At 52.3% G+C, this 24,821-nt stretch overlaps 1 protein-coding gene across 2 annotated transcripts in view; it reads left to right on the top strand.

Annotated features, from left to right (window-relative positions):
• ACSS2 (acyl-CoA synthetase short chain family member 2) overlaps window positions 1–24,735 on the top strand; it is a 33,063-nt gene extending 8,328 nt beyond the window's left edge. The window contains exons 3-19 of one of the 2 annotated variants that reach the window (XM_065849630.2): window positions 9,958–10,049; window positions 10,710–10,813; window positions 11,074–11,146; window positions 11,914–11,989; window positions 13,411–13,525; window positions 15,045–15,083; window positions 16,875–17,012; window positions 17,320–17,490; window positions 18,302–18,435; window positions 18,827–18,959; window positions 19,441–19,497; window positions 19,781–19,861; window positions 20,299–20,407; window positions 20,551–20,619; window positions 21,774–21,950; window positions 22,684–22,758; window positions 22,968–24,735. In XM_065849630.2, coding sequence (XP_065705702.2) covers window positions 9,958–10,049; window positions 10,710–10,813; window positions 11,074–11,146; window positions 11,914–11,989; window positions 13,411–13,525; window positions 15,045–15,083; window positions 16,875–17,012; window positions 17,320–17,490; window positions 18,302–18,435; window positions 18,827–18,959; window positions 19,441–19,497; window positions 19,781–19,861; window positions 20,299–20,407; window positions 20,551–20,619; window positions 21,774–21,950; window positions 22,684–22,758; window positions 22,968–23,095 — 1,771 coding nt within the window. In that variant the 3' untranslated portion in view covers window positions 23,096–24,735. The remainder of the gene's footprint in view (window positions 1–9,957; window positions 10,050–10,709; window positions 10,814–11,073; window positions 11,147–11,913; window positions 11,990–13,410; window positions 13,526–15,044; window positions 15,084–16,874; window positions 17,013–17,319; window positions 17,491–18,301; window positions 18,436–18,826; window positions 18,960–19,440; window positions 19,498–19,780; window positions 19,862–20,298; window positions 20,408–20,550; window positions 20,620–21,773; window positions 21,951–22,683; window positions 22,759–22,967) is intronic. The other variant, XM_065849631.2, reaches the window with a different exon arrangement.
• The last annotated feature ends 86 nt before the right edge of the window (window positions 24,736–24,821 follow it).

Raw genomic sequence — 24,821 nt, 5'->3', positions numbered from 1 at the left:
ATGCGTTTGTTGTGCCTGCTGGCCTTTCTGTGCCCGGCGCTGTCGGGCTGTCGTATGGATGGACAATGCTTTGATGAGACCTCTTGGCTCCCACCACCGCCATGAGCCTTTCTTCTCCAATGCCCAGCCCTGCATCCGGAGCAGGGTTTCAGTTCTCTCTTTGCGTTTCTGCTCTTCACTTGTTGTAAATGTTGAAATGTTGTGTGATATGAAACCACGAGCACTGGCCGGTTCCCCGTAAATTCAAAGCCTATCGTTTTCGCAGATGTCACCTCTGTTTTTTGGGGGAATCCCTCAAGGAAATCAGTGGCCTTCCTGGTTACTTTTTCACACCTGGGTTTCTACTAGTGGAGCATGTTTTGCATTTCTGTTGCCACTGACCACCTTCTACAAGATGTTCCTTGTATAGAACGATACGATAGTCCAGCAGGTGACACTGACCATCACCCGTAGAGGTTTCTGGGGCATGAAGTGTCCACCAGAAGTTTAATTTTCTATCATGGCCTTGATGGATGTTGTTTGAACCTCCATTGAAATCAGCTTGCCTGGCTTTCAGTGTCTTGAAAGGTGTTGAAAACTTGGCAGTGAGCTCCATCCAGAGATGCAGAATTTCCCACACTGGGGTGTTTTCCAGCTTGTTGAATATTTTACTTCTAGGAGCTTCATCCAGGATATGTTTCATGGCCCAGCTGCGAATTGTTTAAACAAGGAATCAGCTCTTTTCCCATTGATGTGGTAAAACTAGTCCACGCTCCTCTGAAAATATTACTTAGGGTAAACATCTAAAATGCTTCCTCTGGCGTCAAACTCTCGCATTCTTCTGCAGCATTTGGCTTGCAGGGTCAGACGTGCTGGCCAAACTTGATGACCTCCCGAATGACTCTTGCATATGAGTTCTGTTGCAACACAATGTAATCGTTTCGTTAAAAAAAAACCCAACACTTTATTTTATTTTTTAATTTAAAAATCCTAACCTTTCCTGTAAATAAATAGTTTTTCCTCATTGGCTCTTTTCCTGTTTTGTAAAACACTTAAGAAAGTAAGAACATAATTAGCTAGTGCATATCCTCTTGATTTGGTGGTTACTCAGTATCAGGCGAGTAGGGAAAATGCGAAGCCCCAGAGGAGCAGAATTCCCCTCGCTGCCGAGCAAACACCCGTCAGCGCGTTGGGGGTATTTGTGTGCTCTGTATTACTTGTACGCTGCCTTATTTTGTCATATGTCACAAAATCAGAGTAGATTTCCCTCGAAGAGGGGCTTGCTGACTGCTGTCCATCTTGTCTTCTCTAAAACCGTTACCCGTGAGTGTTCTGGCTCTCGGAGGTGAGCTCAGGCTGTACAAATCCATCACGGTGACTTTGTTCGCTTGCTGGTGTTGGCTGATGAACCAGCCGCAGTGTAACCCGGGGGGGTGTCGGTTCCTTTAGAGATGTCAGAGCATCCCACAGTCCAAAGAAAGTGCATTTTAGGCTGTAGGCTGGCAGGTGAGTGAGAAAACTAATGGGGATTCTGGAGAGCCAATAAATAAATGTTCTGTTTCGGTTTTTTGGAGCAGTGTCCACCTCCAGCTGGGCTCTGTGCTGTAGAGGTTGCTCAGAGTACGGTGAACAGTGGCCGGACTGCACAAGATAGATATTATTTCTTTAGTTGCCTCTGGTACTTGTTCAGGTTCTGAAAGGCTGCAAATAGCAAGAGTAGCTGAGAATGTATTGAGTGAGCAGGAAGGACTGAAAGGTTGATGTGGTTTTTCCTATGGGACGCGAACAGCCATGCAGGGTGTCGGGTGTTTTCTTTGTAGGCTGTGTTTCCACTTGGCTATTTTTAAAGGTGATCAAAGGACTGATTCCCTGATCACAGAGCAGATGGTGGCCCAGTGTCCCTTGAGAAATACGCTCCATTTTAGCTGTTTTGTAAAATAAAGGCACAATAATGCCTGCGTTTGGGTCGGTTGGGCATCAGGGGCTCTGCTTTGGCACGGCACAGCGCTGTTTGCCAGCCTGCTGGGGGTTTCTTTACAGCAATAGGAACACATTAATCCCAGGTACATGATCAACTCTTAATTGAGATGGTTTGGTTCGGAGATGGACTTGACAGTGGAGCTTTGTTAGGCCCAACCTATGTGTATGGAGGACACTGGAGGGGAAAGTCATAGGGTGGTTTTAATACAGGTCTCAGAGTTAACTGTATGGTTTTAGAAAGTGATGCTGTTAAATTGATAAGATTCTTTTCACTGGGATTCTCTTGTCAGGTTTACTCAACACTGTCCTGTCATTGCTGCCAAATACTTCTGCACATACTGGGACAAACCTTTTCGGCAGCCCCTCCCAGGCTGCGCTCCGTCATTACACAACTTCTTCTTTCTTGATCCTTGTCATGATGCAACAGGATTTGAGCAGGACTGTGGAGACCATAGAGGCTGAGCTTTCTGGTAATCCTTTTACTCATAAAACCTCTCAGCCTTCTCAGAACTCCTTTGGGTACTTGCTGCCGTGCATTGCTGTGGTGGGAGACCGGTGACGTTACGCACGGGCAGGGCTGGGCAGTCTGTCCCGTTATTAGGAAATGTTCTCATGAAGGGTTTTGCAAACACAGGTCAGCCTTCCCAGCTCCCTCCTGGAGCTGATGGTGCAGACCCTGCTGGAGACTGTTTGAGGGACCTGGGGGGTTCAGCTGGAGAACAGGAGCTGAGGGGAGACCTTCTGATCTCTGAACTGCCTGAAAGGAGCTTGGAGCCAGGGGGGTCGGGCTCTGCTCCCCAGGAACAAGCGCCAGGAGCAGAGGAAACGGCCTCAAGTTGCACCAGGGGAGGTTGAGGTTGGATCTGGGGAACAATTTCTTCCCCAAAGGGCTGTGGGGCATTGGAACAGGCTGCCCAGGGCAGTGCTGGAGTCACCAGCCCTGGAGGGGTTTAAAAGGTATTTAGATGAGGTTCTTAGGGATATAGTTTAGTGCTGGAGTTAGGTTAATTGTTGGACTTGATGACCCTGAGGGTCTCTTCCAACTGAAATGATTCTATGACCCTTGTGCTTTGGGTGCTCTGCTTGAAAGTGTCTCCATATTGAACAATCCATGTGAATACAAGCACTTTTTTCTGATGAAGTGGTGACTTCTTCTGATTATCTTGCACAGCTGGTGTCTCTGAACTTCACATTTCAATGTAATCTGTTTTCTCAAGGACGTATTTCAAAGGGCTGTCCCTACTCAGGTGTTGCTCCTGTGTCAGGTGTGATACGCGAGGCTGGGGGTGGACTGAGAAATGGCATTTTTTTCAGTTTCGACAGCAGCCGTTCCCAAACTATCGAGCTGTCTCCAGGCAGACCCTTCTCCAGGCTGCAGATTTGCTGGCTCTCCCGAGAGCAGCCGAGGCCAGATGGCAGCGGGAGGCCCGGGAGCAGCTGACGGCCGCGGGAGCCGATCACGCAGCCCCCGGGTGCCAGCGCAGGTGTCGGAGGGGCCGGGGCTCTCGCTGCCCACGCGACGCACACGTGAGCCCGTTCCCTGGGTGGCCGAGCTCCGCCTGGCATTTCGGCTGCTCTAATTCTGGACGCGGGGCAGATGAAGGGCCCGTGAGCCCGTCTGGCTGCCCCCGGTGACCTTGCACGTGCGGAGGAAAGGTCCTTCCTTCACCCCGTGCTGTGCTCCGGGAGAGCAGGAGCTGGAGAACCTGCTGTTTCCACGCTGTGCTCCTCATGCAGAAGTTTGGCCCTGTGCTTAAGATGGATTTTGGGCTCTGAGTGTGTTTTAGATCAGATGGCGCCAGAGATGTCTCAGGGCAGACATTCCCATGGTCCCCATCTCTGCTTTGCTGGCTCGCTGTGATTCCCTGCTGCAAATTATTCCTGTGATGTTGCATCATGTGAGAAAGGGCCCTTTCCCTCTTCCAACACCTTTTTCAAACTGCATTTTCTTAAGGCTGTTTTCCGGTAGCTACATTGCAGAGCCTTTTTCCTGCATTAAGCAAAACTGCTCTGTGGGCTTCTGTCACCTCTGCTGCTCAGGGAATGAAACCTGGTGGTTTTGGGATGCTTTGCTTTGCTCTGAAAACTTGCCTTCCAGGGGCCCCACAGCCCAGCTGTGCTTGATAAGTTTGGGTTAATGCTTTTATTTGAGGGTGATGTGGTTACAGGAGCTTAGAGGAGAAACTTAAATGATCTTCAGCCCTGTTAGTCCTCAGTGGGAGCATGCACAGGGGTCAGATGGGCTTTGTGCCTTAGTTTGCTTTGGCCTGTGATTTTTCTGTTCCCGAATGGTCTGGCAAGTCTTGAAAACTTGTAACCCTCCACTTGTTTGGCTTCATTTAATCATTTTCTGCTGTACACCAGTTTCTCTTAGTGGTGTTATAACCCTTGTAAACCTTAATTATCATTGGCAATTACCTTGGAAACCATAATTCCCACTGATGCAACCTGTGCTTCCCGCTGCTCCCTGCAAACGCTGCAGCAGTGTTGCACAGGGGAGCTGTGTTCTTCTGTTACTCAGACAGGTTATGCAAATTATTTTTATTTAGAAATCTGGTAACAGAGAGACACCAAACAGCATTGCTGATTTGGTTTGGGGTCAGCTTTTCTTCATCCTTTTGGGTGCTCTGTAGCAGGTTAAGAAGTTATCTCCCCTCCTTACTGCTTGTTATGTCACAGCTGAGATGGGCTCTGCTCACTTGGATGGTAAGGTAAGGCTCTTTCGATTACGTGATGAGTGGTTGAAGCCGTCCCCTGCTTTGAAGAGTCCTTTAGTCAGCCCTGATGCTTGGCAGAGCACAGAAACTTCTTAACCTGCTTTGATGCAAACACCCAGACGTGCATCTGCCCGCGATCAATGCTTGAGTTAATGTGGCTCTAAAGAAATGTTCACCTGCTCCTGCAAACGACTTTCCCTACCACACAATGTATGTACAACACTAAATCTTTTGCTTGACCGTGTGATCACTCTAACAGGGAAGCTTAACCTTGGTTTAGCTACATGGGCACGAGGTGAAGTGGGTCAGTGGCTCTGCGTCTCCCAGGTCAGGCTCCCAGCTGAACAGGTGGTCAGTCCATGAGTCTCCTGTGAGTGTGGTCGTGCCACAAGTGTTCAGGTTCCCACCTGAAGTTTTCTCCCTCCCTTGCCCAGTGTGAATTCTCCATGCGATCGTTTCTTGCTGAGGTGCTGATGGGACTGCTGAAGGTTTGTACTGTGTGGGTTTTGTGCATCACGGTGCCTCTTCAGAAGTGGAGAGAGCCCATTATTTTAACTGCTGGCAGAATGGAGCAGTTTGAGAAGTGCTCTCTAGAGCCTCTGCTCCCTCTAAGATGTTGACAGGGACCTATTCTGTGTAGTCCTTGGCACCACCATCCTGCCAGCCACTGTGGCTGTGTCCCTGATGCCCTTGGGCTACCTAGTCCTAGCAAGGAATGGCTGCAGACAGCTACAAAGCTGCCTGCTCTGCATGAAACGTGACCTGTTCATCAAGGCACCGATGTGGAGGAGAAAGCCTGCCTCAAGAAGTCCCCACTTGTGCATCTGTGTGTTTAGTTTAAAGGCCATGCGTTTACTTAGTCGCTGGGTGGTTCAGCTGAGACCATCTGGCCAAAAAATGCCTTTCTTCAGCTGAGCGAGCACACAACATGCAGTATGTAAAACATGAGCTTCCCAAGTGCTAAAGGACTCGTATACATTCCTGCTGTGACCCAGATGATACTGTAAAATTTTGCATTACTAGTTGTTAAATGCAGGACTCAGTTTGAGGGAGATGAGAAGAACATCAGACTCAAGCTGTGTTTCACCATCTATTTAATCTAATGATGTATCTGGGAAGTTAGGGGAGCTGAAAATTGGTTTTTCCTTTCGGAAGAAAGCTTGCTGTTAAATCAAAGATAGCATGCTAGCAAACACAGCAGTGCCGCTGCCAACTGTTTTTGTCACCAGTTCTTAAAACAGGATGTATTTGGGGGATGTTGGATTCTGCAGGGCTTGAGCTGCACGCTGTAGGTATGGAGGTGAGCTTGCAATCATGTTTTCAGAAACATTACTTTTATTTCTTTTTCAATTTAAATTGAATTTCAATTTAATTGAGTCTGTGTGAGAGGCTCAGGACTGACAGCTCTTGCTTATATCCCATGCCGATGGGCAGATGCTGCTTGCAGAACTTTGCTGCCAGGAGTTTACAGGCTCACTTTTGATGCACAGAGTGCTTGGTAGCATGCGAGTGGGCATTCCTTTAAATGCCCAGTCTGAAATACATAATTCTTTGGGCTTTTGTGCCAGAGAAGAAGACAAAGCAACCTCTGAGAGCTGCTGCAACCTGCTGAGTGTAGCTCTGGGCACTCCAAACTATTTTCAGACATTGGGAGACGTAAAGCACTCATCTGCTCTCGCAAGATTGCTTGGGGACCTTTGCTGGAAATGCGGTGAAAGGAGTCGTCTTGTCCTGTAGAAACGTGGATGTGACTCATTTCACATTAAGCACAAGATCATCTTAAAATCCAGAGCCTGAGGTTTGCCCTGCTGATGCTAGTGGAGCTCTTTCGCAGTCACGCAAATTAACGGAAAGGACTCTGAAACCCCTCTGAAAATCCTTGCAAAACTTTTACTTTCTCTTGGACTTTGCCTTTCTCCTGCAGTGCCCCACGTGTGCTGGCTTTGAGGACAAACCTGGCTGCATTCCTTGGGCTGAATTTCCTTCCCGAAGCCCAGTGAGGAGGAGGACCTGGTGTATTTGAGATGCGCAGGGAGAGCAGGGACGTCCGAAGGGTTCCTCGCATCTGGGTGGCTCCAGGCAGGTCCGTGTCCCTCAGGGGCACCGTGTGGTGGCTCTGCAGGGCTGTGCACCCCAGCACCCGCAGTTTGGTGTGTCCTGGCTGCCGTCTCAGCAAGTGTTTGCTGCTCAGTGCTGCCTTTTACGAGAGCTCTGTCTCCATCCCACCAGCAGCCCATCTTGTGGCAGAAGCGACCACCCCTGAAGCAAATTGGCACCTGCAGAGACCAGTTTGCAGAGCAAGGCACAGCCAGGCTCCGCTGGAATCTGTTAAGAAGATGCATTAGAAATGCAACCAGCGAGGCAGGGAGCTGAGATGTCCTGGAGCGTGGGATTGCAGGGGTTTTTTTGGTGGTTTAGCACACAGAGCCTTCCTTTCTCTTCTTAGGTGGGTATTGCACCACCAAGTTGATGGACAAACCTGGTTGCTCTGGCACAGGGAGTCTACATGGTCGCTGCTGCTGTGTCCTTGGCTAAATCTGCCTCCAGCCAGAGCAGCGTTTCACCTACAGCACCCAGCAGAGCCCCCAAATAGCACCCACGGGCTGCCTGCCTGCCTACCTGCCTTACATGGGAAGCCTTCCAGATGGGACAGCCTGTGCTAGGCTTCCCTCCTAATGTGTTTATCTCTTGCTAAAGGTTGTAATTAGATCCTACGTGGCAGCGGAGCAAAGGGATGTCCCTCTCCCTGCCCTGTTCTGCAGGTTGATGCTGGCCTGGGGGCTGGGTTGTCTGGGATCTGCCCACAGTGCCCAGCAGACCCCAGTGCAGAGATCTTCAGGTGAGGGATTAGTGATCTGGGATGCTCCAGCTTGCATTTTGGAAGCATTATAGTTGTCTTTGAGAGATATTTCATAGCAAGGGTCATAGCTGAGGGGCAGAGCTGTGCACACACCGATACTGGACGTCTGGACCCAAAGAGATTTGCACAGCGCTGGCCTGGATGTTGCTGCACCTGTGGTGTAGATGTACCAAGGAAAACCTCTGCACAGCAAGGAAAGGCACTTAGCCTGCAGCCAGATGCAACAGAAGCCGATGCTCTTCCTTCCAGATCAGTTACAGCTGCTCAGTTCAGCACCGAAATCAACTCTTGGATCTTTGACCCTCAAATAATAAAATAAAAAAGAAAACTCTCTGATTTCCTGGTTTCTCTTTACTAGCTGAGAGCCCTGCTGTAAGGGACCTTGTCTAATGGTTTCACAGGTATTGAGCTCAGAGTGATGCTCTTGGTCACGATGGGGAAAGAGAGGAAGCTGCTCTGATGCCAGGGCTGAGCATCATGTCCTGGACACTGGCTCTCATTCCCACGCTTTTCTTTTTCTTTGTATTCTTGTTTCTTTCCTTCTTCAACTTAAAAGGGACCAAGCTTGCGTAAAGGGTCAAGCAGGGAATCCCCTTGCGGGAGCCGCTAATGGGAAGACAGGCTGCCCCGTGCACATCAGTGCGGGTATTGGTACATAAAATTGCTGCAGAGTGCCCTGGAAGCCAGGAGTATAACTAGAAAAATAGAATCACAGAATGGTTTGGGTTTGAAGGGACCTTCCCAGCCACCCCCCCCCCCAGTGCCACCCCTGCCATGAGCAGGGACATCTTCACCAGCTCAGGGTGCTCAGAGCCCCGTCCAGCCTGGCCTGGGATGTCTCCAGGGATGGTTCAGCCACCACCTCTCTGGGAACCTGGGCCAGGCTCTCACCACCCTCAGGGGCCACAATTCCTTCATCATGTCTGGCATGAATCTCCTCTCTGTTAGTTTTAAACCATCGCCCCTTGCCCTATTGCAAAAGACCCTGCTAAAATGTCTGCTGCTAAAAAGCAGCAGATCCATGAGTAGCTCTGGAATGGGATGGTCCAAGTGTCACCACCAGTTCTGAAACCCATGTACTACATGGGGCAGGAGGTATGGGGTTTCCATCAGTGGGGTTCTCCCAACTCTTACTCTCTTCCTACCAGGACTGTGTCTGCTGTTGGAGCACGTGGCCACGGTCACACTGACACAGAGTGGCACAGATTTATGTGAGAAATGATGGTGTTTCTTCATGCATTTCTGCAATGCGGGAGCCCTCCTCCTATTTGCATTGCTGGGGGAAGGGGGAGCAGTGGTTAGTTTTAGCTAGAATTCAGTACATATTTTTTGTATGCTCTGAACTGTTTGAGATGTTAAAGAAGTGAGGTTGCTGTTCCCAACTTAGACGGAGCCTGGCTGCAGTCCTAAGGGAGGTCATGGCATGGAGGTGCTTCCTGGCTTCTCCCCAGCATCAGAGGTTTTCATTTGGCTGCCCATCCTCAAGGGGACTCTTTTCCAGGGGACTGTCACCTGAGAGTGACAGCTCTGTTCTTTGACGGATCACTAATTTTTCGGTGCTGACTGCCTTGGGGAGAGTCCTGGGAAAGTGTCTCCCTCCTGGGTGTGGGAAACCACTGCTCTGCGGAGTGTGAAGTCATTTCACATTCTTCATTAACCTCCCCGTCTGCTGGGAGTGCCACCTCATTTGCATGGCTGAAGGGTTGTGTCACGTTAAAAGGGGCTGGTTTTTACTTTTCTGTAGGGATGCAACATTCCCATTCCATCTCTGGATGCATCTCCTGGCTCTTCTTCCCATCCCTGTGTCTAATGGCAAAGTCCCACTGAACCAGCGCCGGGGCTGCAGGCGTCCAGAGCTGTTTCACAGAGGGCCATGGAGAGAATAATGCAGAGCAGGCATGGCAGTGAACAAATACACGCGAGTATATTTATCTATGACCTTGGAAAATAAGACAGCGCTTGGCATCCCATCACGGTCCATCAGTCACTAGGTATTTAAAGGCTGAGTGTTGCTGCGCGCCAGCACTGGCCAGTGTTTCATGCAGATGTATCTGCAGATGTAAGTGTGTGTGAGCAAGGGTGCTGCACCATAAATCCAAGATTTCTCTTGAGCATATGCACTCTTAGTTTTGGTTCTTTTAGACCTTTTTTGCCTCTCTTTACTCCAAAAGTACCATGTATTTCCACTGCATGCATTCAATTGCTGTCAGATGTAGTGGTCTGTACAAGGATGGGGACTTTGGGCTTTATTTTTCTACTATTGGAGAACTTTAGTCCAGGATTGGATTTTTGGGGTTTGGTCATTCTGTGCTCGGAAGGGCAGGTGAGGACACACATGTTCAGAGCAGTAAGTGTCTGGATTTGTAGCGTCACTTACCTTGTACTGCTTGTACATTAACAAATATCACCTTGTTTTTCCAGGGAAGGCAACGAACCTGGGGATTCTGCGAAAATCACATACAGCGAGTTGCTGCACAAAGTCTGTCAGTTTGCCAATGTCCTCCGCAGCCAAGGTACGTGGCTGAAGCAATGGGAGCACTGGATGCTGGGAAGGTGTTACACCAGCATTTTGGAGATTGGGTTGGGTTCGTTTTTTGCATGGTTGCCAATCTGTTGAGAAATTCTGTGCAAAATGCTTCGCTTGTCTGTCTGCTTCCACAGTTGTAAAGTGGGGTGAATGCAGTTTTGCTCTGCAATGCACTTTTTGGGGCTTAGGGACGTGGTTTAGTGATTTAGATTATAGTTGGACTCGATGGATCTTAAAGGGTCTCTTCCATCCGAAATGATTCTATGATTGTGTGATGTGGAGATTCATCTCTGGCTCTGTCTGTGAAAGTGAATCAGTGTTGGTCTTGTCAGCTGGAGAAGGGGGAAACCTGTGCTCTAAACTTTCTGCTTTGGGGTTTTCCAGCAAGCAGGGGGTGCTGGTTACCTTTTGCCTCCTTTGAGGGCTGTGTTTGCTGAGAACGTGGAGTGTTCATTGCAGTCGTCTTACAAGAGCCGCAGGGCTTCAAATGCAAAACCCAAGGCTGGTTCAGCTTTTAACTCCAGCCGAGGCTTTCTTACGGGCATATAAGCGTTGATTTAAAATCATTCGTTTCTTTCTATATCCTGTTCTTGTGACATATGATGTGTTCATTTGGACGAACGGCACGTTCATTTTCCCTCCACAGGCATGAAGAAAGGAGACCGAATTTCCATCTACATGCCAATGATCCTGGAGCTGGTTGTAGCCATGCTGGCCTGCGCCAGGATCGGAGCCGTGCACTCCATTGTGGTAGGGATGCGCTCTCAGAGCTGAGCTGTTGGGGCAGAGCAGCTCTTGTTTTAGGGAGACTGGGGGAAGGAGGAGCTGGAAAAGATGGGAAATTTAATCAAAGTGCTGTTTCCCAGCCCTTTTCTGCATTAACTTTAGCTTTCTCTGTCAGTGCCTGGCGGTATCGTTTACCGTGGGTGAACTGCGCAGCTGCTGTTGGGTTTTTTGGGTTGGTTTTTTTGTGTGTGTCCTTGCTGACTTGGTTGTGTGATCTCTGTCAGTTTGCAGGTTTCTCGGCAGATTCTCTCTGTGAGCGGATTCTCGACTGCGGTTGTTCTCTGCTCGTCACGGCGGGTAAAACCCACTTCTGGGCCTCCAAGCCATTACTATTGCTTGTCTGAAAAGCCTTTATTTTAAAAGGCAAACGCACTTGGAAGAGGAAGGGGCAGTGGATCAGCTGAGCTGCCCCAAGGCTGATGCTCTGCTTGTAGCTGTGCTTGGGTCCTGTTTCCCGCTTTGAACGTACAGTGAAGCGTCTGAGCAGCCCTCCCGCCTTGTCCTGTTGTGCATGATGTCACCAGCTGCTAATGACATGTTTCCAAATGCTTCTCATCCATGTTCCTCGTCAAAATCAGCCAGATGTTTGCAAGATGTATCATTTATGAGGCAGTCGTAATATGAGAATTCCCTCTTCCCAATTTCAAGGAATTTTCTGTTGCAACTGTCGCCTGGTAAAGCAAGGGATCAAGGGAGGGGGGAGTGTTTGCATGTAAGCCCGCTGCATTTCCCCAGCTGTTTTTTTCAATAGTGCAAAAAATAGTGGGTTCATTAATAGGTCCACAATATGGAAAGGACCCACTAAACTTTGCAGCCTGTGTTCTGGCCACGTTGGATCATTCCCCAGAGAATATTCCCAGGAGACTCGTCAGTTGAAGTTGGAACCTCTCCCAGGGAAGAAATTTCACCATTTCTCTTGGCATCCGTTTCTCTAGGCTAAAAGGGCATATTAGGAAACTTTTCCCAGCAGCTTCCTGCCTGCTCTCCCTCACTGCACGAGCTCTGCTCTGCCCTCCTGAAACTGCTTGTCGATTCCCCCTGATGTTTTTTTGACCATTTTGCAGATGCCTTTTTTCGAGGGGACAAGCTGGTCAACTTGAAGCAGATTGCAGATGAAGCTCTCCAGAAATGTAAAGACAAGTAAGTATGGATTCCCATGTAAGAAGAGCTTTGCTGGAATCTGCTCCTGCACGAATGGAAGTGTTTATAGGTGAGCAGACTCTGCAGCAGGTCAGACACAAGCTGCGTACAGAATCACAGGCTGGTTGGGGTTGGAAGGGGCCTCTGGAGATCACTCCAGATGTGGCCTCACCAGGGAAGAGCAGAGCTCAGGAGCCTTTCAGAAGTAATACACGCTTTGACTCCCTTGTCTTAAAAATATTTTAACTTTCCTCTTGTCCGTTGTGACCTGAAGACCCACATATTGGGGGGAGGATTTGCTGGACTGATCCACCACCATTATGGCCCATGGGAGATCCTCCCAGTTCTGCAGCAGCAACTCGTGAAGTGGGAGGGAATAATGCACCGTGGTGCCAGTTGTGACCAGCTGGACACAGTGTTGTGGGGCACGTTGAGACTTAAATCTTGCTCCAAAGCCCCTAATTCAACAGTAATGAATTAAACCAGACATGATTCAAGTTTGGAAAGTGGCTGTGTAAACAGGGACAGGCGCTCCAGCTGACAAACGCCAACATGTGTGCAGGATCAGGGCCTGGCTGTGCACAAATATATGGTGAAGCTGCTTTATTTTTGTAAGTATCTTCACTGAGATACTGTAAACCATAGACAGATCCATCATCGGATTTTACAGAAAGGGAAATAATCATATGAAATGACTTTGCCAAGCTTACAGACACAATGTGGTCTTGTTACATCAAACACGAAAATTCAGGGCAGATGCTCTGTATTTCACACTCTTGAAAAGCATTTAAAACACTAACACTTGAACACGTGAGTTCATGTGTGTGTAAAAGTAGGTACCTGGGAGGATAGAAGTGATCCTGGAATTGGGAATTAAGTGATGGAGGCAGTGTGTCGGTATCCTGACAGGGCTGAAGGGAGATAAGGTCGTTGTGTTATAGGTCGGCTGTGTTGGCCCTCATAAGGGGACAAACGCCCACTCTTTTCCTTGATGCGTAATTTGGCTTTGGAAGCCTTTCTTCCTTCGCCAGGCAGCTGGTCACGCGTAGGGATGGGAGCAGCCACCTCATATCTCCTGAGTGCTGTGGGAGCTCTTGTTTGAGGTCACAGGCGGTAAAATTTGGGATTTGGATGGAACCTCCCCAGCAGTGACCTGTGAGAGGTGCTCGGGGGATTCCCGCTTCCTCCGTAGGAACCACACCGGACAAATGCCCAGTGAGCTGTGACCTTTCCTGTTCTCCCAGCGATGCTCCTGTGGCTGGTGTCCCTGGCAGTTCATGGTGTGCTTGGGGTTTGCACAGCAGCACGTTCTTCAGCTCAACAGGCGTCTGCTCGGGCTCCCGTGCTGCCCATAAAGCCCACGATGGGCAGGCTCTACCCCTGCCCGAACAGCCGGATCTGACAGCTCTTGCCTTTTACAGGGGCTCCCCTTTGAAAAAGTGCATTGTGGTGAAGCACCTGGGGAGGGAAGAACTTGCGGTGGACGGGACATGCAGCAAGTCTCCCCCTCTCAAAAGGCTGTGCCAGGATGTACAGGTATGTTCCTGCAGGGTGTGAGGGGGAAGGGTTTATTGCCCAGCAAATCAATCAGTGCAGAACCACTGCAGTGATTCATGTGGATACTCCCAGTCACTGAGTCCTACTTCTGTTTCCTCCCCTCCTTGCTGTCGTTGTGTTACAAGTGGTGTGAAAAAGGGCTCCTTTGCCTTACCAAGGTCCTCTCCCCACTGCTTCCTTTACCACCATCGCTCGCTGCCAGGCTGCAGCACCCCTGAGCGCAGCGGGTACACCTGCCAAAGCCATGAGGACAAGGTGCCCCTTTTCCTCCACCCAGCGAAGGACTTGACCTTCCTAATCCTGTGTTTATCTCCCCGTTTGTGCGAGGAGCAATGCCTTCCCGCACTGCGGCTGTGACAGTGGCAGTGGGAGAGGAAAACCAGGATATTTGCGCTCGTGGCGTGGGTTCAGCGCAGCCCCCCAGCATGACAAGAGCCGGGCGCTGAGAACCGTGCGGTCTCTGTCGCAGTCACTGTGTGAGCTGTCGGAGCTGGGCCTTTCCAAGGCAACTGAAACCAGATGAAAGGATGTGGTGGGACAGGGATGGAAGGAGGGGAAAGTGTCGTGGAGCCCTGGCTGCCCGCTGAGCTCCTGAGGCTGCTGTGCAGCCCTGCCTGCCCGCATCCTGCTGCCTGCATCTGCTTTAAGGCAGGATGCTTTTGCTGCCGAACTGCTCCGTGCCTTGCAATAGTGTCCTCTTGTCCCTGTGTGTTTGGTGATTACTTGCACTGGGTTATCCCAAGGCTGGTGCTTGCTCAGAAATGGGTTGTATTTGGGGAGTGCATCCGACTGAGGGATGGTCTGTGCGCATCCCTGGACAAGAAGTGCAACAGATTCTGTATTTTTGCGTTAATTTAGCTCACTTGGCTGTGTTAATTTTACCGACCTGTTTCTTGGTGTTGGCCAGTCTGGCCATGTCACGTTGGCCTCCTCTGCCCCTTCTCTGGCGAAGGCAGGGTAGCTGCAAAGGGTGGGAGAACTGGAGCTGAGCAGAACTGTGTGAGGTTTCCCTGGTCGGGAGGTGACAGAGAAGCCTGTCCCTGAGCTGGTTGCTGGTGATGAGGTTCTTGTGCAGAAGAGGAGGAGGCTGGAGGGGGCTCTCTTACCCTTTGGCTCTTGCTGCTCTACTTGTTCAGATGCTTTATTAAAGATTACTTCCCCTTGAGGGTGCATTTTACCACGCCGTTGGCTTGTGTAACACTGTTGGGCTGTCTGTGGGCTGTGTGCCGGCTCTGTGTTTCTGTACCCAGCTGGCTGCATGTGGGGGTGGCCTCTGTGACCTGCTGTGGTGGCAGCGGGTACCCAGGGGAGGCGATGGAGATGAGCAGGCGTTTGCTCAGAGAGCATCTCCTGGCCTGGCCCCACATCCCAGCGCTCTCCACCTGCCCGGATGGTTTCCCAGCATCCAGGCCTGTGGGCTTCCAGCTCCTTGCCTGCAAAGCCCGGTGTGGATCCTCTGCTTCTCAACTTTCATATCCTCTTTGTGGATTTTTAACAGGAAAAAAAGACTGAGAGCTCACAGAGACTCCATCCCAAGGTATTTACACACAGCACTGCCTTCCATCTCCCGGCACCTCCCCGCCGCTTCCCCCTCCAGCTCTCCACCTCCCTAACCACCCCGGCTGCACGGCCACACGTGCCTTCCTAACCAGGGGACCAGCGGTTGCATGTTAGCCATAGATCCCACTCGGCGCTTGGCCAGAGCTGCCCGCAGTTTCGGGGTGAATGCAGTGCCACCAGCTTTGCTGCTGGAAACAAATCCGCATCCGTAAAAGCCCCCGGAGTGCAGCACGTCAGCGCGCTGACGGGGAGAAATGTGGAACCTCTGGGAGGTGCTGCCGGTGTATGGATGATGGTTCATCTCTCTTCCTCTTAAAAGCAGCTCTTGCGACGCACATCCTGTTGCGGTGAGGCTGGCAGGGATCGCCTGCAGCTTCCCGGCTGCGGCAGCGTGCCACGGGCAGCAAACCTGGAGCTCCAGACACAACACAGGGACTCTGCCCATCCAAGGAGCTGCAGCCTCAGGACCCCATGGGCCAGCGGTCCTGTGTCTGGGGGCTGTGTGCTGTGTCGTGGGTCTGAGCAGTGGAGTTTGGGTGGTGAAATGGAGGGATCTTTGAAGGACAGATGCAAGAATAGTGACTGTTGGATGGGCTGGTGTAAGCCTCCCTTGGGCTTGGTTGATGTGGTGCCTTGCGGGGAGGTTGCTGGTGGGACAAGCTTGTGGAAACTCCTTCCCCAGGTAAAGCCAGGAGCCATGGGCATCCATGAGAGCTTTCCAAGTGGGCTCAGTTATGCTGGGCTGCGAAGCAGCTGGTGTCCCCTGTACCGTGTGTGCAGGAGCTGTGTGCTGGGCCATGGGATCTTGGTGCCTCCCAGTGGCACATTGAACACCTTCAGGGCCACAGAGAGTCGGGATGTAGCCCCGTGGCTGCTCTCTGTGCCTCCAGACACCCCCACTGAGGGAGCAGGGGGGACTCTGTGCCTGCACAACCGGCCCGGGCTCTGCAAGGAGATGTTCCTCAGCAAGGCTCAGCTCAGTGTTCCTGGCCTTGCAGAGACGTCTGTGCTTCCCTGGGCTGGGGAGCTTTGTCCGCTCAGCTGCTCCAGATCTTTGAGGAAGGGCAAAAAGGTCAGATGGAGTTGGGTCTTGCATTGAACTGAGCCACCCCAGAGGGGCAGCGAGCCAGCACAGTGCTGGGGTGACCTCTGCCCATCAGCCTTGGTGGCTCCGTTACAGCTCTGGCATCTTCCAACAGCTCCTTCAGGCAGCCGGTGCTGGGTGGCTCCACATTGGAGCAGTTCCTTCTCATCAGGGTAATTACCTTAAAAGAAGGAAAACAGATTTTTTGGGTCTTTGGGGCCTAGCAGTGTGAGCCCGTCACTCCTTGTCCCAGCAGGGAGTGCAGGACCAGTGGGTGTGTGGATGTGCGGGGGGAGATTTGCAGCTTTGCTTTTTCGGGGCAGCCCGAGGGGCAGGAGGAGCCCGTTTGCTGTGAGAGCGCAGGGCAGCTGCTGCCGCAGCCCCTGTCCTGCGGGCTGCTGAGAGGGTTCTGTTGGCATTGCCAGTGGTTTGGACAGTCTGCTTCAGGTTTTGCAGCCAGACCAAGCTTAAAGGTTTTCCTCATGGCTTTGGGCTGAGAAAAGGAGCTTCTGGAGTGGCAGCTGCGGCTCTGGTGCATGGTTTGCAGCAGACAGCTCCAGGGCAGAAGCTGTGCTGTGAACATCTGCCTGGATGGCCTGCGAAGGGGGTGAAGTCGGGACTGCAGCCCCTCATTCCCCATCTCTGCTTTTGGGGGGCCTGTTTCTAATCTTCTGCGTTTCTCAGATCTCCTGGAATCCCACCATGGACACGTGGTGGCACGAGCTGATGAGCAGTGCCAGCACCGAGTGCGAGCCGGAGTGGTGCGACTCGGAGGACGAACTCTTCATCCTCTACACAAGCGGCTCGACTGGGAAGCCCAAGGTACGGTCCCCACCTCAGCGCCCATGGGATGAACTGCAGGGCGACCTCGGCTGGGGGAACCGGTGAGGGTCATGTTGGGAGACCCCAGTAAGAAGAAGAACCATGGAGGTCATGGGCAAGGGGCTGTGCTACTCATTACTCTCAGCTGCTGTTTGAGCTCAGTGGACCAGTGATGCTCAGGATCATAGAATAGTTTGGGTTGGAAGAGACCTTCGAATGTCATCTGGTTGGGTTGGTCAGCTTGGCTGGGGAGGATGAGGGCCCTGGTGGGAGTTTGTCCTGACGGTTGTGTGTCTTGTCTTTATAGGGTGTGCTGCATACGGTGGGTGGATACATGCTTTATGCCGCCACCTCATTTAAATACGTGTTTGATTACCAACCTGAGGATGTCTACTGGTGCACAGCCGACATCGGATGGATAACGGGCCATTCCTACCTCGCTTATGGACCCTTGGCAAACGGAGCAACTAGTGTGTTAGTAAGTGCTGGATGGCAGCTGGGTGCTTTTAATCCAAGAAGGCAGAGCTTGTGGTGTTGAGCTGCATCCCTGCATTGCTCTGTGCCGAGTGTGCTGCTGCCTTGCATGCAGTGCCCTGGGCTCAGCAAGGAGGGGTGGCCGTCCCCAGGAGGGTGTGGTGACCGCTGGGTGACAGACAGGCTTCTAGTCTGTGTGTGGCTTTTGGGTGGTTAATGTTTCAAACACTTCCCTGTTTCCTTCCCTGAGACCTTTGTGTAGCAGAGGAGCCAGGGCTGCTGTGGGGTAATACCAAAGCTGGATCAGGAGAAGGGGGTGATATTGTCACTGCAGATGCTGATTTGGCAACCTGGATTTAACTCCCGTGCCTGTATCTCCTTTGGTGCTGTTTGGCTGTGACTTGTCTACAGACCAAGAAGCCACAGGCGTGTGCCCAAGGCTCCCTGGGGAGATGCAATCAGGAAAATCAGTCCCATTGGAGGAGTCCTTTTTGAGCTTCTTGGTACTTTTAGTTGTGGTTCTGTCGCTGTGTTTGGACCTCTCACCCTGTAGCATGTGGGCTGGTGTCACTGGTAGCCACCCAAGTGTTTGTGCTGCTAGGGTGTTTTGGGGGACATTTGCTAGGGCACCTGGGGTGGGGTGATGCCAAATCCATCCCTAGGAAGCAGTAAGAGTGGTTCCTGCACTGGGGATGCCCCTGGCATTCCTGTGAGGACATGCTGGGGTCCCTGTTGCTCTCAGCTCCTGCTCAGGAAGGTGCTGCAGGTTGGTGGCACTAAGGAACAGCTGTGTCACTGCCTTGTCTCCTGCTCAGTTTGAAGGTGTCCCCACCTACCCAGACGTCGGGCGAATGTGGAGCGTTGTTGACAAGTACAAAGTGACCAAGTTCTACACGGCACCCACAGCCATCCGGCTGCTGATGAAGCACGGGGAGGAGCCCGTCAAAAAGTGAGTGCAAACCAGGATCTTCTGCCTTCTACACAGCAACCTGCAGGCCATGTTGCTGCAGTCCCAGCACTGACTTCCTTATGGGACTTCTGAGCATGTCCCCCTCTTGCACCATAAGCTGAAGCCAAGCTCAGAGGTTGCAGGTTCTCCCTGCTCCTGGCCTCGCAGAGGTGTGCTGGGCGCAGAGCCCAATGGAAAGAAGGAGCAGAGCAAAGTGGGAGGCACTAAAATTGCAGAGATCTCCTTTATTCCCCTCTGGAAGAGGGCTGAGAGGGTGTGAGCCATGCCTGGGCGCCCCAGGGACACTTTGGGTAGCCCACGGGTTCCTGCAGGCTCGCTGCGGTGGCTCTCGGTGGCCTGCTGAGCCCTGCCAGCCCCCTCCTCTCCGCAGGCACAGCAGGAAGACTCTGAAGGTGCTGGGGAGTGTCGGGGAGCCCATCAACCCTGAAGCCTGGCTGTGGTACTACCGCGTGGTGGGAGAAGAGCGGTGTCCCATTGTGGACACGTTCTGGCAGACAGAGACTGTGAGTCCTTGCCTCCTTGCCTGAGTGTCCCTGGGACTTCTCTTTCGCTCGTGCTCCCTGCAGGGAACGGTTTTGCACAAAGTTTTGTGCTACAGCAAAGCTTTGCATGTTTGCCGTAGTGTCTCTTGGGCTCTATGTGTACTAGTTGTCTTGCTTGCCCAGGAGATCCTGGTATGGTCTGCAAGTGTTGGATCCCCTTCTCCTCTTTCTTTCCTGGACCTCAAACAGGCTCCAAGGAGAAACCTTCCTCTCTGAAGGGTCCCTGCCAGGGACCTTGCTTTCCTCCCCATCTCTGTCTCCCCAGGCAGCTCCAAAGCTTCATGCCCGAGCACGGGCTCCCTGCTGTATCCTTTCCAAGGCTCTGTCTCCATGACTGCCCCGAGCAGCCTGTGTCTGATGGGGATATGATGTGACCAGATGCAAACGGCCATGGGACGGGCTGGCATGGCCCAAACTCACTCATTTTTGCCTCTTTTTGCAGGGTGGCCACATGCTGACACCCCTCCCTGCCGCCACCCCCATGAAGCCGGGCTCTGCCGTGAGTACTGATGCTCCCCCACCTCAGGGGCCGTGGCAAGGCCCTGCAGCAGCAGCTGGCACTGCCCAGACCCTGCTAGCGTGGTTGTGGGACAGTGGTACACATGGGGAGGTGGCCACCACCCCAAATCCTAGGCCTGGCCGTGTGCAGGTGCGCTCACAGGCCCCATGTGCCACAGCCTCTCCAAAGCTGCCCTTGCTCTGTCCCCTGCTGCCTCTGCTTCATGGGGTTTGGATGCTTGAGCTCACCCCTGTGTCTCCTTGCTCTCTGGTCCCCATGGCAGACCTTCCCCTTCTTCGGTGTGGTCCCTGCCATCTTGAACGAGTCGGGAGAAGAGCTGGAAGGAGAAGCAGAAGGCTACCTGGTAAGGCAGGGCTGATTTCCCCACCCTTGTGTGTTCCCTGTGAGCTCCAGGACCTTCCTGGTCACACATGTGTGTCTCCACTTACTCTGCGTCCACACAAGGGACCCCTTTGGGCGGTAGGAACTCCTTTCACTGCTGTAGCTCTCTGGGAGCTTTATGCTGCAAATAAAGTGTTCAACTGACCGCTAAATGCACTTGCACACATGAGCAAGGCAGGAGGATGGGAACAAACTTCCAGCCAAGCCCCTTCCTCCATGCCAAACCTGGCGAGTGTATCAGCACTGGGCAGCAAGTGTCTGAGTATCATCGCTTGCAGCCATCTCTCTGTCATCTCTGTCACCACATGCAGGGACTGTGAGCATCTCTATTGCCGTGGTACAGAGACTGGGTTATTGCTTTTCATCTCGCTAATTCGGGTCTGCATTTTCCACCGTCAGGTGTTTAAGCAGCCCTGGCCAGGAATAATGCGCACACTGTATGGAAACCACCAGCAATTTGAAACCACGTATTTTAAGAAGTTCCCTGGGTACTACGTGACAGGCGATGGTAAGGTTGTCCGGGCAGTGCGTGGCTATAGTAGTCTGGGGACAGCAATTCAAACCTTGCCGTGTCCTGGCCTCCGAGTCCCTTATCGGTTGCTCTGAGGGCTGGCACTGCTTCCTCACGCTGTCATTTCTGGCTATTTTTAGGTTGCAGGAGAGATAAAGATGGTTATTACTGGATCACAGGGCGAATTGATGACATGTTGAATGTTTCTGGTAAGAACGAGTTTTGTTTTCAGTGGGGACCAGTGTGCTTTCTGACACTAGTTAAGATGCTTTATGGGGGACACTTCTGCATCCGTTTCTGACACTAGTTAAAAAAGCCACTTTGCTTTGTGGGGGGTGGGTCTGCATCCGTGACTCTGCCCAGCAACCTGCGCTCAAAGTGGATCTCATTGCTGGGCCAGGTTTACTTCTGAGAGAGACAAGTCTGTGATTTGGTGACTTTCTGTGTCATTTCCTCTGGGGACAATGCACTGGAGGGAAGAAGCTTTCTGTAACCTCGTAGAAGAGGTTCTTACGCAGCTGAGATGCCTCTGTGCTGAAGGATTTAGGGCCACGGGATCACAGAGGTTGGGCAGGACCATGTGGTCCCTGGTCCAGCCAGCTGCTCCATGCAGAGCTGACCCTGAGCCTGGCTCAGGCTGCTGGGAGCTGCGTCTACAGAGGTGGAGTTTCTCCCACCTCTCTTGCCCGAGTCTTTGAGACTCAGTGGCTTCTCAACCATTGTTTTTCACCTCCTGCATTTAACAGCTTCCTCTCTCCTTTGCTGGAGGCTGTAGCCTACAGGTGCTTACTGCTGGCTGCGAGATGCTGCTGTACTTGCCCCTGGATCAAACCAGATCCTTCCATCTGACCAGCAGTGCCTGATCCTCCACCAAACGGTCATTCTGGGAGTTGACCACCTTCCCATGGGTTTCTGTGAGAGCAGTCCCAGGGTGCAGTGTCAGAGCAGAGAGCACAGGAGCGAGTTGTGCCCCTGCCCACGGAGGTGGAGCATCATTTCATCTCCCTGGGCGATGAGCTGGAGCAGCGCACGGCGCTGGGTCACGGGCTCTGCAGATCCAGCCCCTTCCTCCCCTGCGCCTTCCAGCTGACGGTGTGGGCAGCTCTCCCAGTACCAAACCCTTCTCAGCCTGGGCTTTGGTTAATCCTGTGGCTGTGAACTGTTAAAGAAGCCTAAAGGTGGGAGGGTGAACAGCCAGGGGAGCGATACCTGGCAGCCTTCGAGCAGCCCAACCCCTGCCCTGCTGAAACCTCTCTCCAGCTCTTACTTTTTCTCAAGCAAACAAAATCGGTGCTCTCACACCTGCAGGTTAGAGCCTTTTACACTTGTGGGTTTGCAAAGCATTGCCTCTCCTCGCTTCCAGGCCACTTGCTGAGCACCGCAGAGGTGGAGTCGGCCTTGGTCGAGCACGCTGCTGTCTCAGAAGCCGCGGTCGTCAGCCACCCGCACCCCCTGAAAGGAGAGTGCCTCTACTGCTTTGTCACCCTGAGAGACGGCCACGAGTTCACCCAGAACCTGGCGGATCAGCTGAGAAAACAAGGTAGCAACAGCCAAACAGTTGGGAGGTTGCACGGCAGGGAGAGGGCGGACGGTGCCGGGCAGGTGATGGAGGGGTTAAGGGCTGGGTGCTTGGTGTAGTCTGGGGAATGCAGCAGGGACAACTGCGACAAGGTGCCCCCTCTGATTAGAGAGCACGGCTGGCAAAGACTAAAATTAGTGTTCCTGGCCTTCAGCTGCTCATGTGATGCCATCCCTGCCCCCTGGGAGCTGGCAGCCACGCGAAGGGCTGGGCAGCCGGCAGCTTTCGGTGCAGCGGCGCTGTCCTGCGTGGGCACGGCTCTCCCGGCAGAGTTCGACCTGCGGCAGGGATCCTTCGGCTGCTCTGAGCGTTTGTGCCCTGCTCTCCAGGGAGCTCTTTCATTGCCACAACAGGGAGCAGCATTTAGTACATGAAACAGACCCCTTCTCTGTAGGAACCCAACAGTGATTCAGTCCTTGCTGTGCCAAAATGGTCATAGTGTAGCCATTTTAGAGGTCTCTTGAACATGGAGAGAATGAAAAAATGAGAACTTCTGCCTTTGGAAGATGTGCTCGTAGCCCTGTTGGCACTGCGGGTCTTGCTGCCCACTCCCGCAGCCCAGGGCCTCGGACACAGCGTTGCCAAGAGCCCAGGGCTCTGCGGTCTTAGCTTGGTCATCCCACCTGGAAAGGATGTGTGTGGTATCTCCTGGGGCCTACTATGAAAATATACATTTCTTTTCTTTTTCTTTCAGTCAGAGAAAAGATCGGGCCGATAGCAACGCCTGATTACATCCAGTATGCGCCGAGCCTGCCCAAAACCCGCTCAGGTAAGGGGCCCAGGGATGGTGCTGGGGAGGACTCAGTGGTTCCTGCCAGTGGAAGGACAACAGCCATAAATCGCTTGTCCAGGGCCACTCACATTCAGGGGGAGCAGCCTCGGGGAAGCCGGATGCCGCAGGTCTGGGCACTCCCCACCCCTGCTGAGGATGCTGAGGAGACCCTGACTCCTGCTCTCCTTTCATGGCTTTCATTACAGGAAAGATTACCAGACGGATATTAAGGAAGATTGCCAAAAATGACCAAGATCTGGGGGACATCTCCACCTTAGCAAACCCGGGCATCATAAAACATCTTTTCAAGAGCAGATGTGACACTAAACAGTAGCAGCGTGACCTGTCCCTGCTGAGCAGAATTGTGGCGGCAGCAGCGTCCTGATGAGCAGGTCCCTTGAATAACCGCTGCCTGCCCTGGGAAGGAAACCTTCACCTGCTAATTAAATGTACGGACGTTACAGACGAGGGAAAAGCTGGGTCTGGAGAAGCCACGTCTCACGTCTGTGCCCTGGAGGAGCGTGTGCATCGTGTTCCAGACGGGTATCGTATATCTGCGGTTCAGCCTTATGCACAGAGGGCTCGTCCTCCTCCCTTTTAGGCACCTCGTTCTTGATTTTTAATATTTTTTTGGGGGGGAAGGGGGTGTTAATTAACTTGATGTAGTGTATGCGGCACCTCGCACACTGTGGGAAGGAACTTAGGGGCTTGGAGGGGAAGTGGTGCCTGAGTTACTCAATGCAGGCAGGCAGGGGAGGTTCATCTCCCGCTGCCCACACACCAGCTAAGCTTCCTTTTCTACTGGGAGTGCCACAAGCTGGAAGAGAACATAAGAACACTCTCACACCATAACCGTATAGCCCAGTTTTAGCCTTGCATCCACTGCCCAAGCCCTTTGCTAGCAGAGGTCTCAGCCTGGAAGGGAGCGGGGCAGGCTCAAGGGAGCTGCATATTTTAAACAGGTTTTTAGAGCAGTTTGATACCAAGATCTGCTCCTTCCTAACTGCGTGGTGCCAGCTGGTGTGTTTTTCGCAACCCAGGGACCTTCACTGGCCCTGGGCAGGACAGGGAGCCAGGTACGGTCTAGGAGGAGCAGCCTGGGTCTGACACTCTCCATGGAGCACCATGTCCCCCTGCTCTGCTCTCCCAGCTCCCGCTGAGCTGGGGCTGTGCGCTGGATGCTCCCGTCAGTGCCGGGTGCAGGAGCGGGTGCTGTTGGTAGCCAAGGATGGAGGGAGGGAAACTAAGCCCAGCCAAGGCACCTTTCCCCTCGTGGGCAAACCGGGCGCTGGGTTACGGTGCACTGTAGCCACTGCTACAGCAAAGCAAGGCAGGTAGGGCATTAGTCCTAGGTCATGTTTTCCCATCAGGAAAAAAACTGAAAAATCTAGTTTTTGTTTAAATTTGATACGGCTTTATAATCATGAAAGGGAAATAAAAACAACCAAAGCCTTGAGCCAAAAGCCTGCACGTCACACAGGTACTGCCAGAGCAATTCTTCAAATTAATTACATTTAACCCCAGCCCTGGGTTGTGCTGGGACAGATACCTCTTTGTAATGTCTGTATGAAAATTGCATGTGAACTGTTTGATTTTTGCACTTAAACCAAAGGAGGAGTGGGCTTTAAAACTTGCCGCAACGGCTGTTTTGGTGCGTACCAACGCGTGGGCTTTACCTGCAAACTGAGCTGAGTGTGGTTGGGCTGGGAAGGGAGGAGGCAGCTGCTCAGGGCAGGGGCTGCAGGCGCTGGGGTGGGCGGCTGTCCAAGTCCCAGCTCTCACTTCTTACCTCTGTGTGTGCCAGTGTCCCACACGCTCCCCAGGCTCTGTACCACTGGATTGTGCCGCATCCTTGACAAGGATTCCTACATCATCTCTCCTCCCCTGTTACTCTTTGTTGGCTATGTAATTTTGGCTGGAAACAGCCAGAATTGTATGCAAAATGGAATAAAAATCAAGGAAACCTAAAGGAAACAGGCTTAGAGCATTTGCATAGGCTCAGATGTTGCTGTTGGATGTGCTGTAACGGGGGGAGGCTTTTGGGGATGGGGAGGGTAGGT

The sequence above is a fragment of the Patagioenas fasciata genome, chromosome 16 (assembly GCF_037038585.1).
Source record: "Patagioenas fasciata isolate bPatFas1 chromosome 16, bPatFas1.hap1, whole genome shotgun sequence".
NCBI classification, from domain to species: Eukaryota; Metazoa; Chordata; class Aves; order Columbiformes; family Columbidae; genus Patagioenas; species Patagioenas fasciata.
The sequence above is the reverse complement of the archived record's forward strand: the minus strand, read 5'-3'. Positions and strand labels throughout refer to the sequence as shown.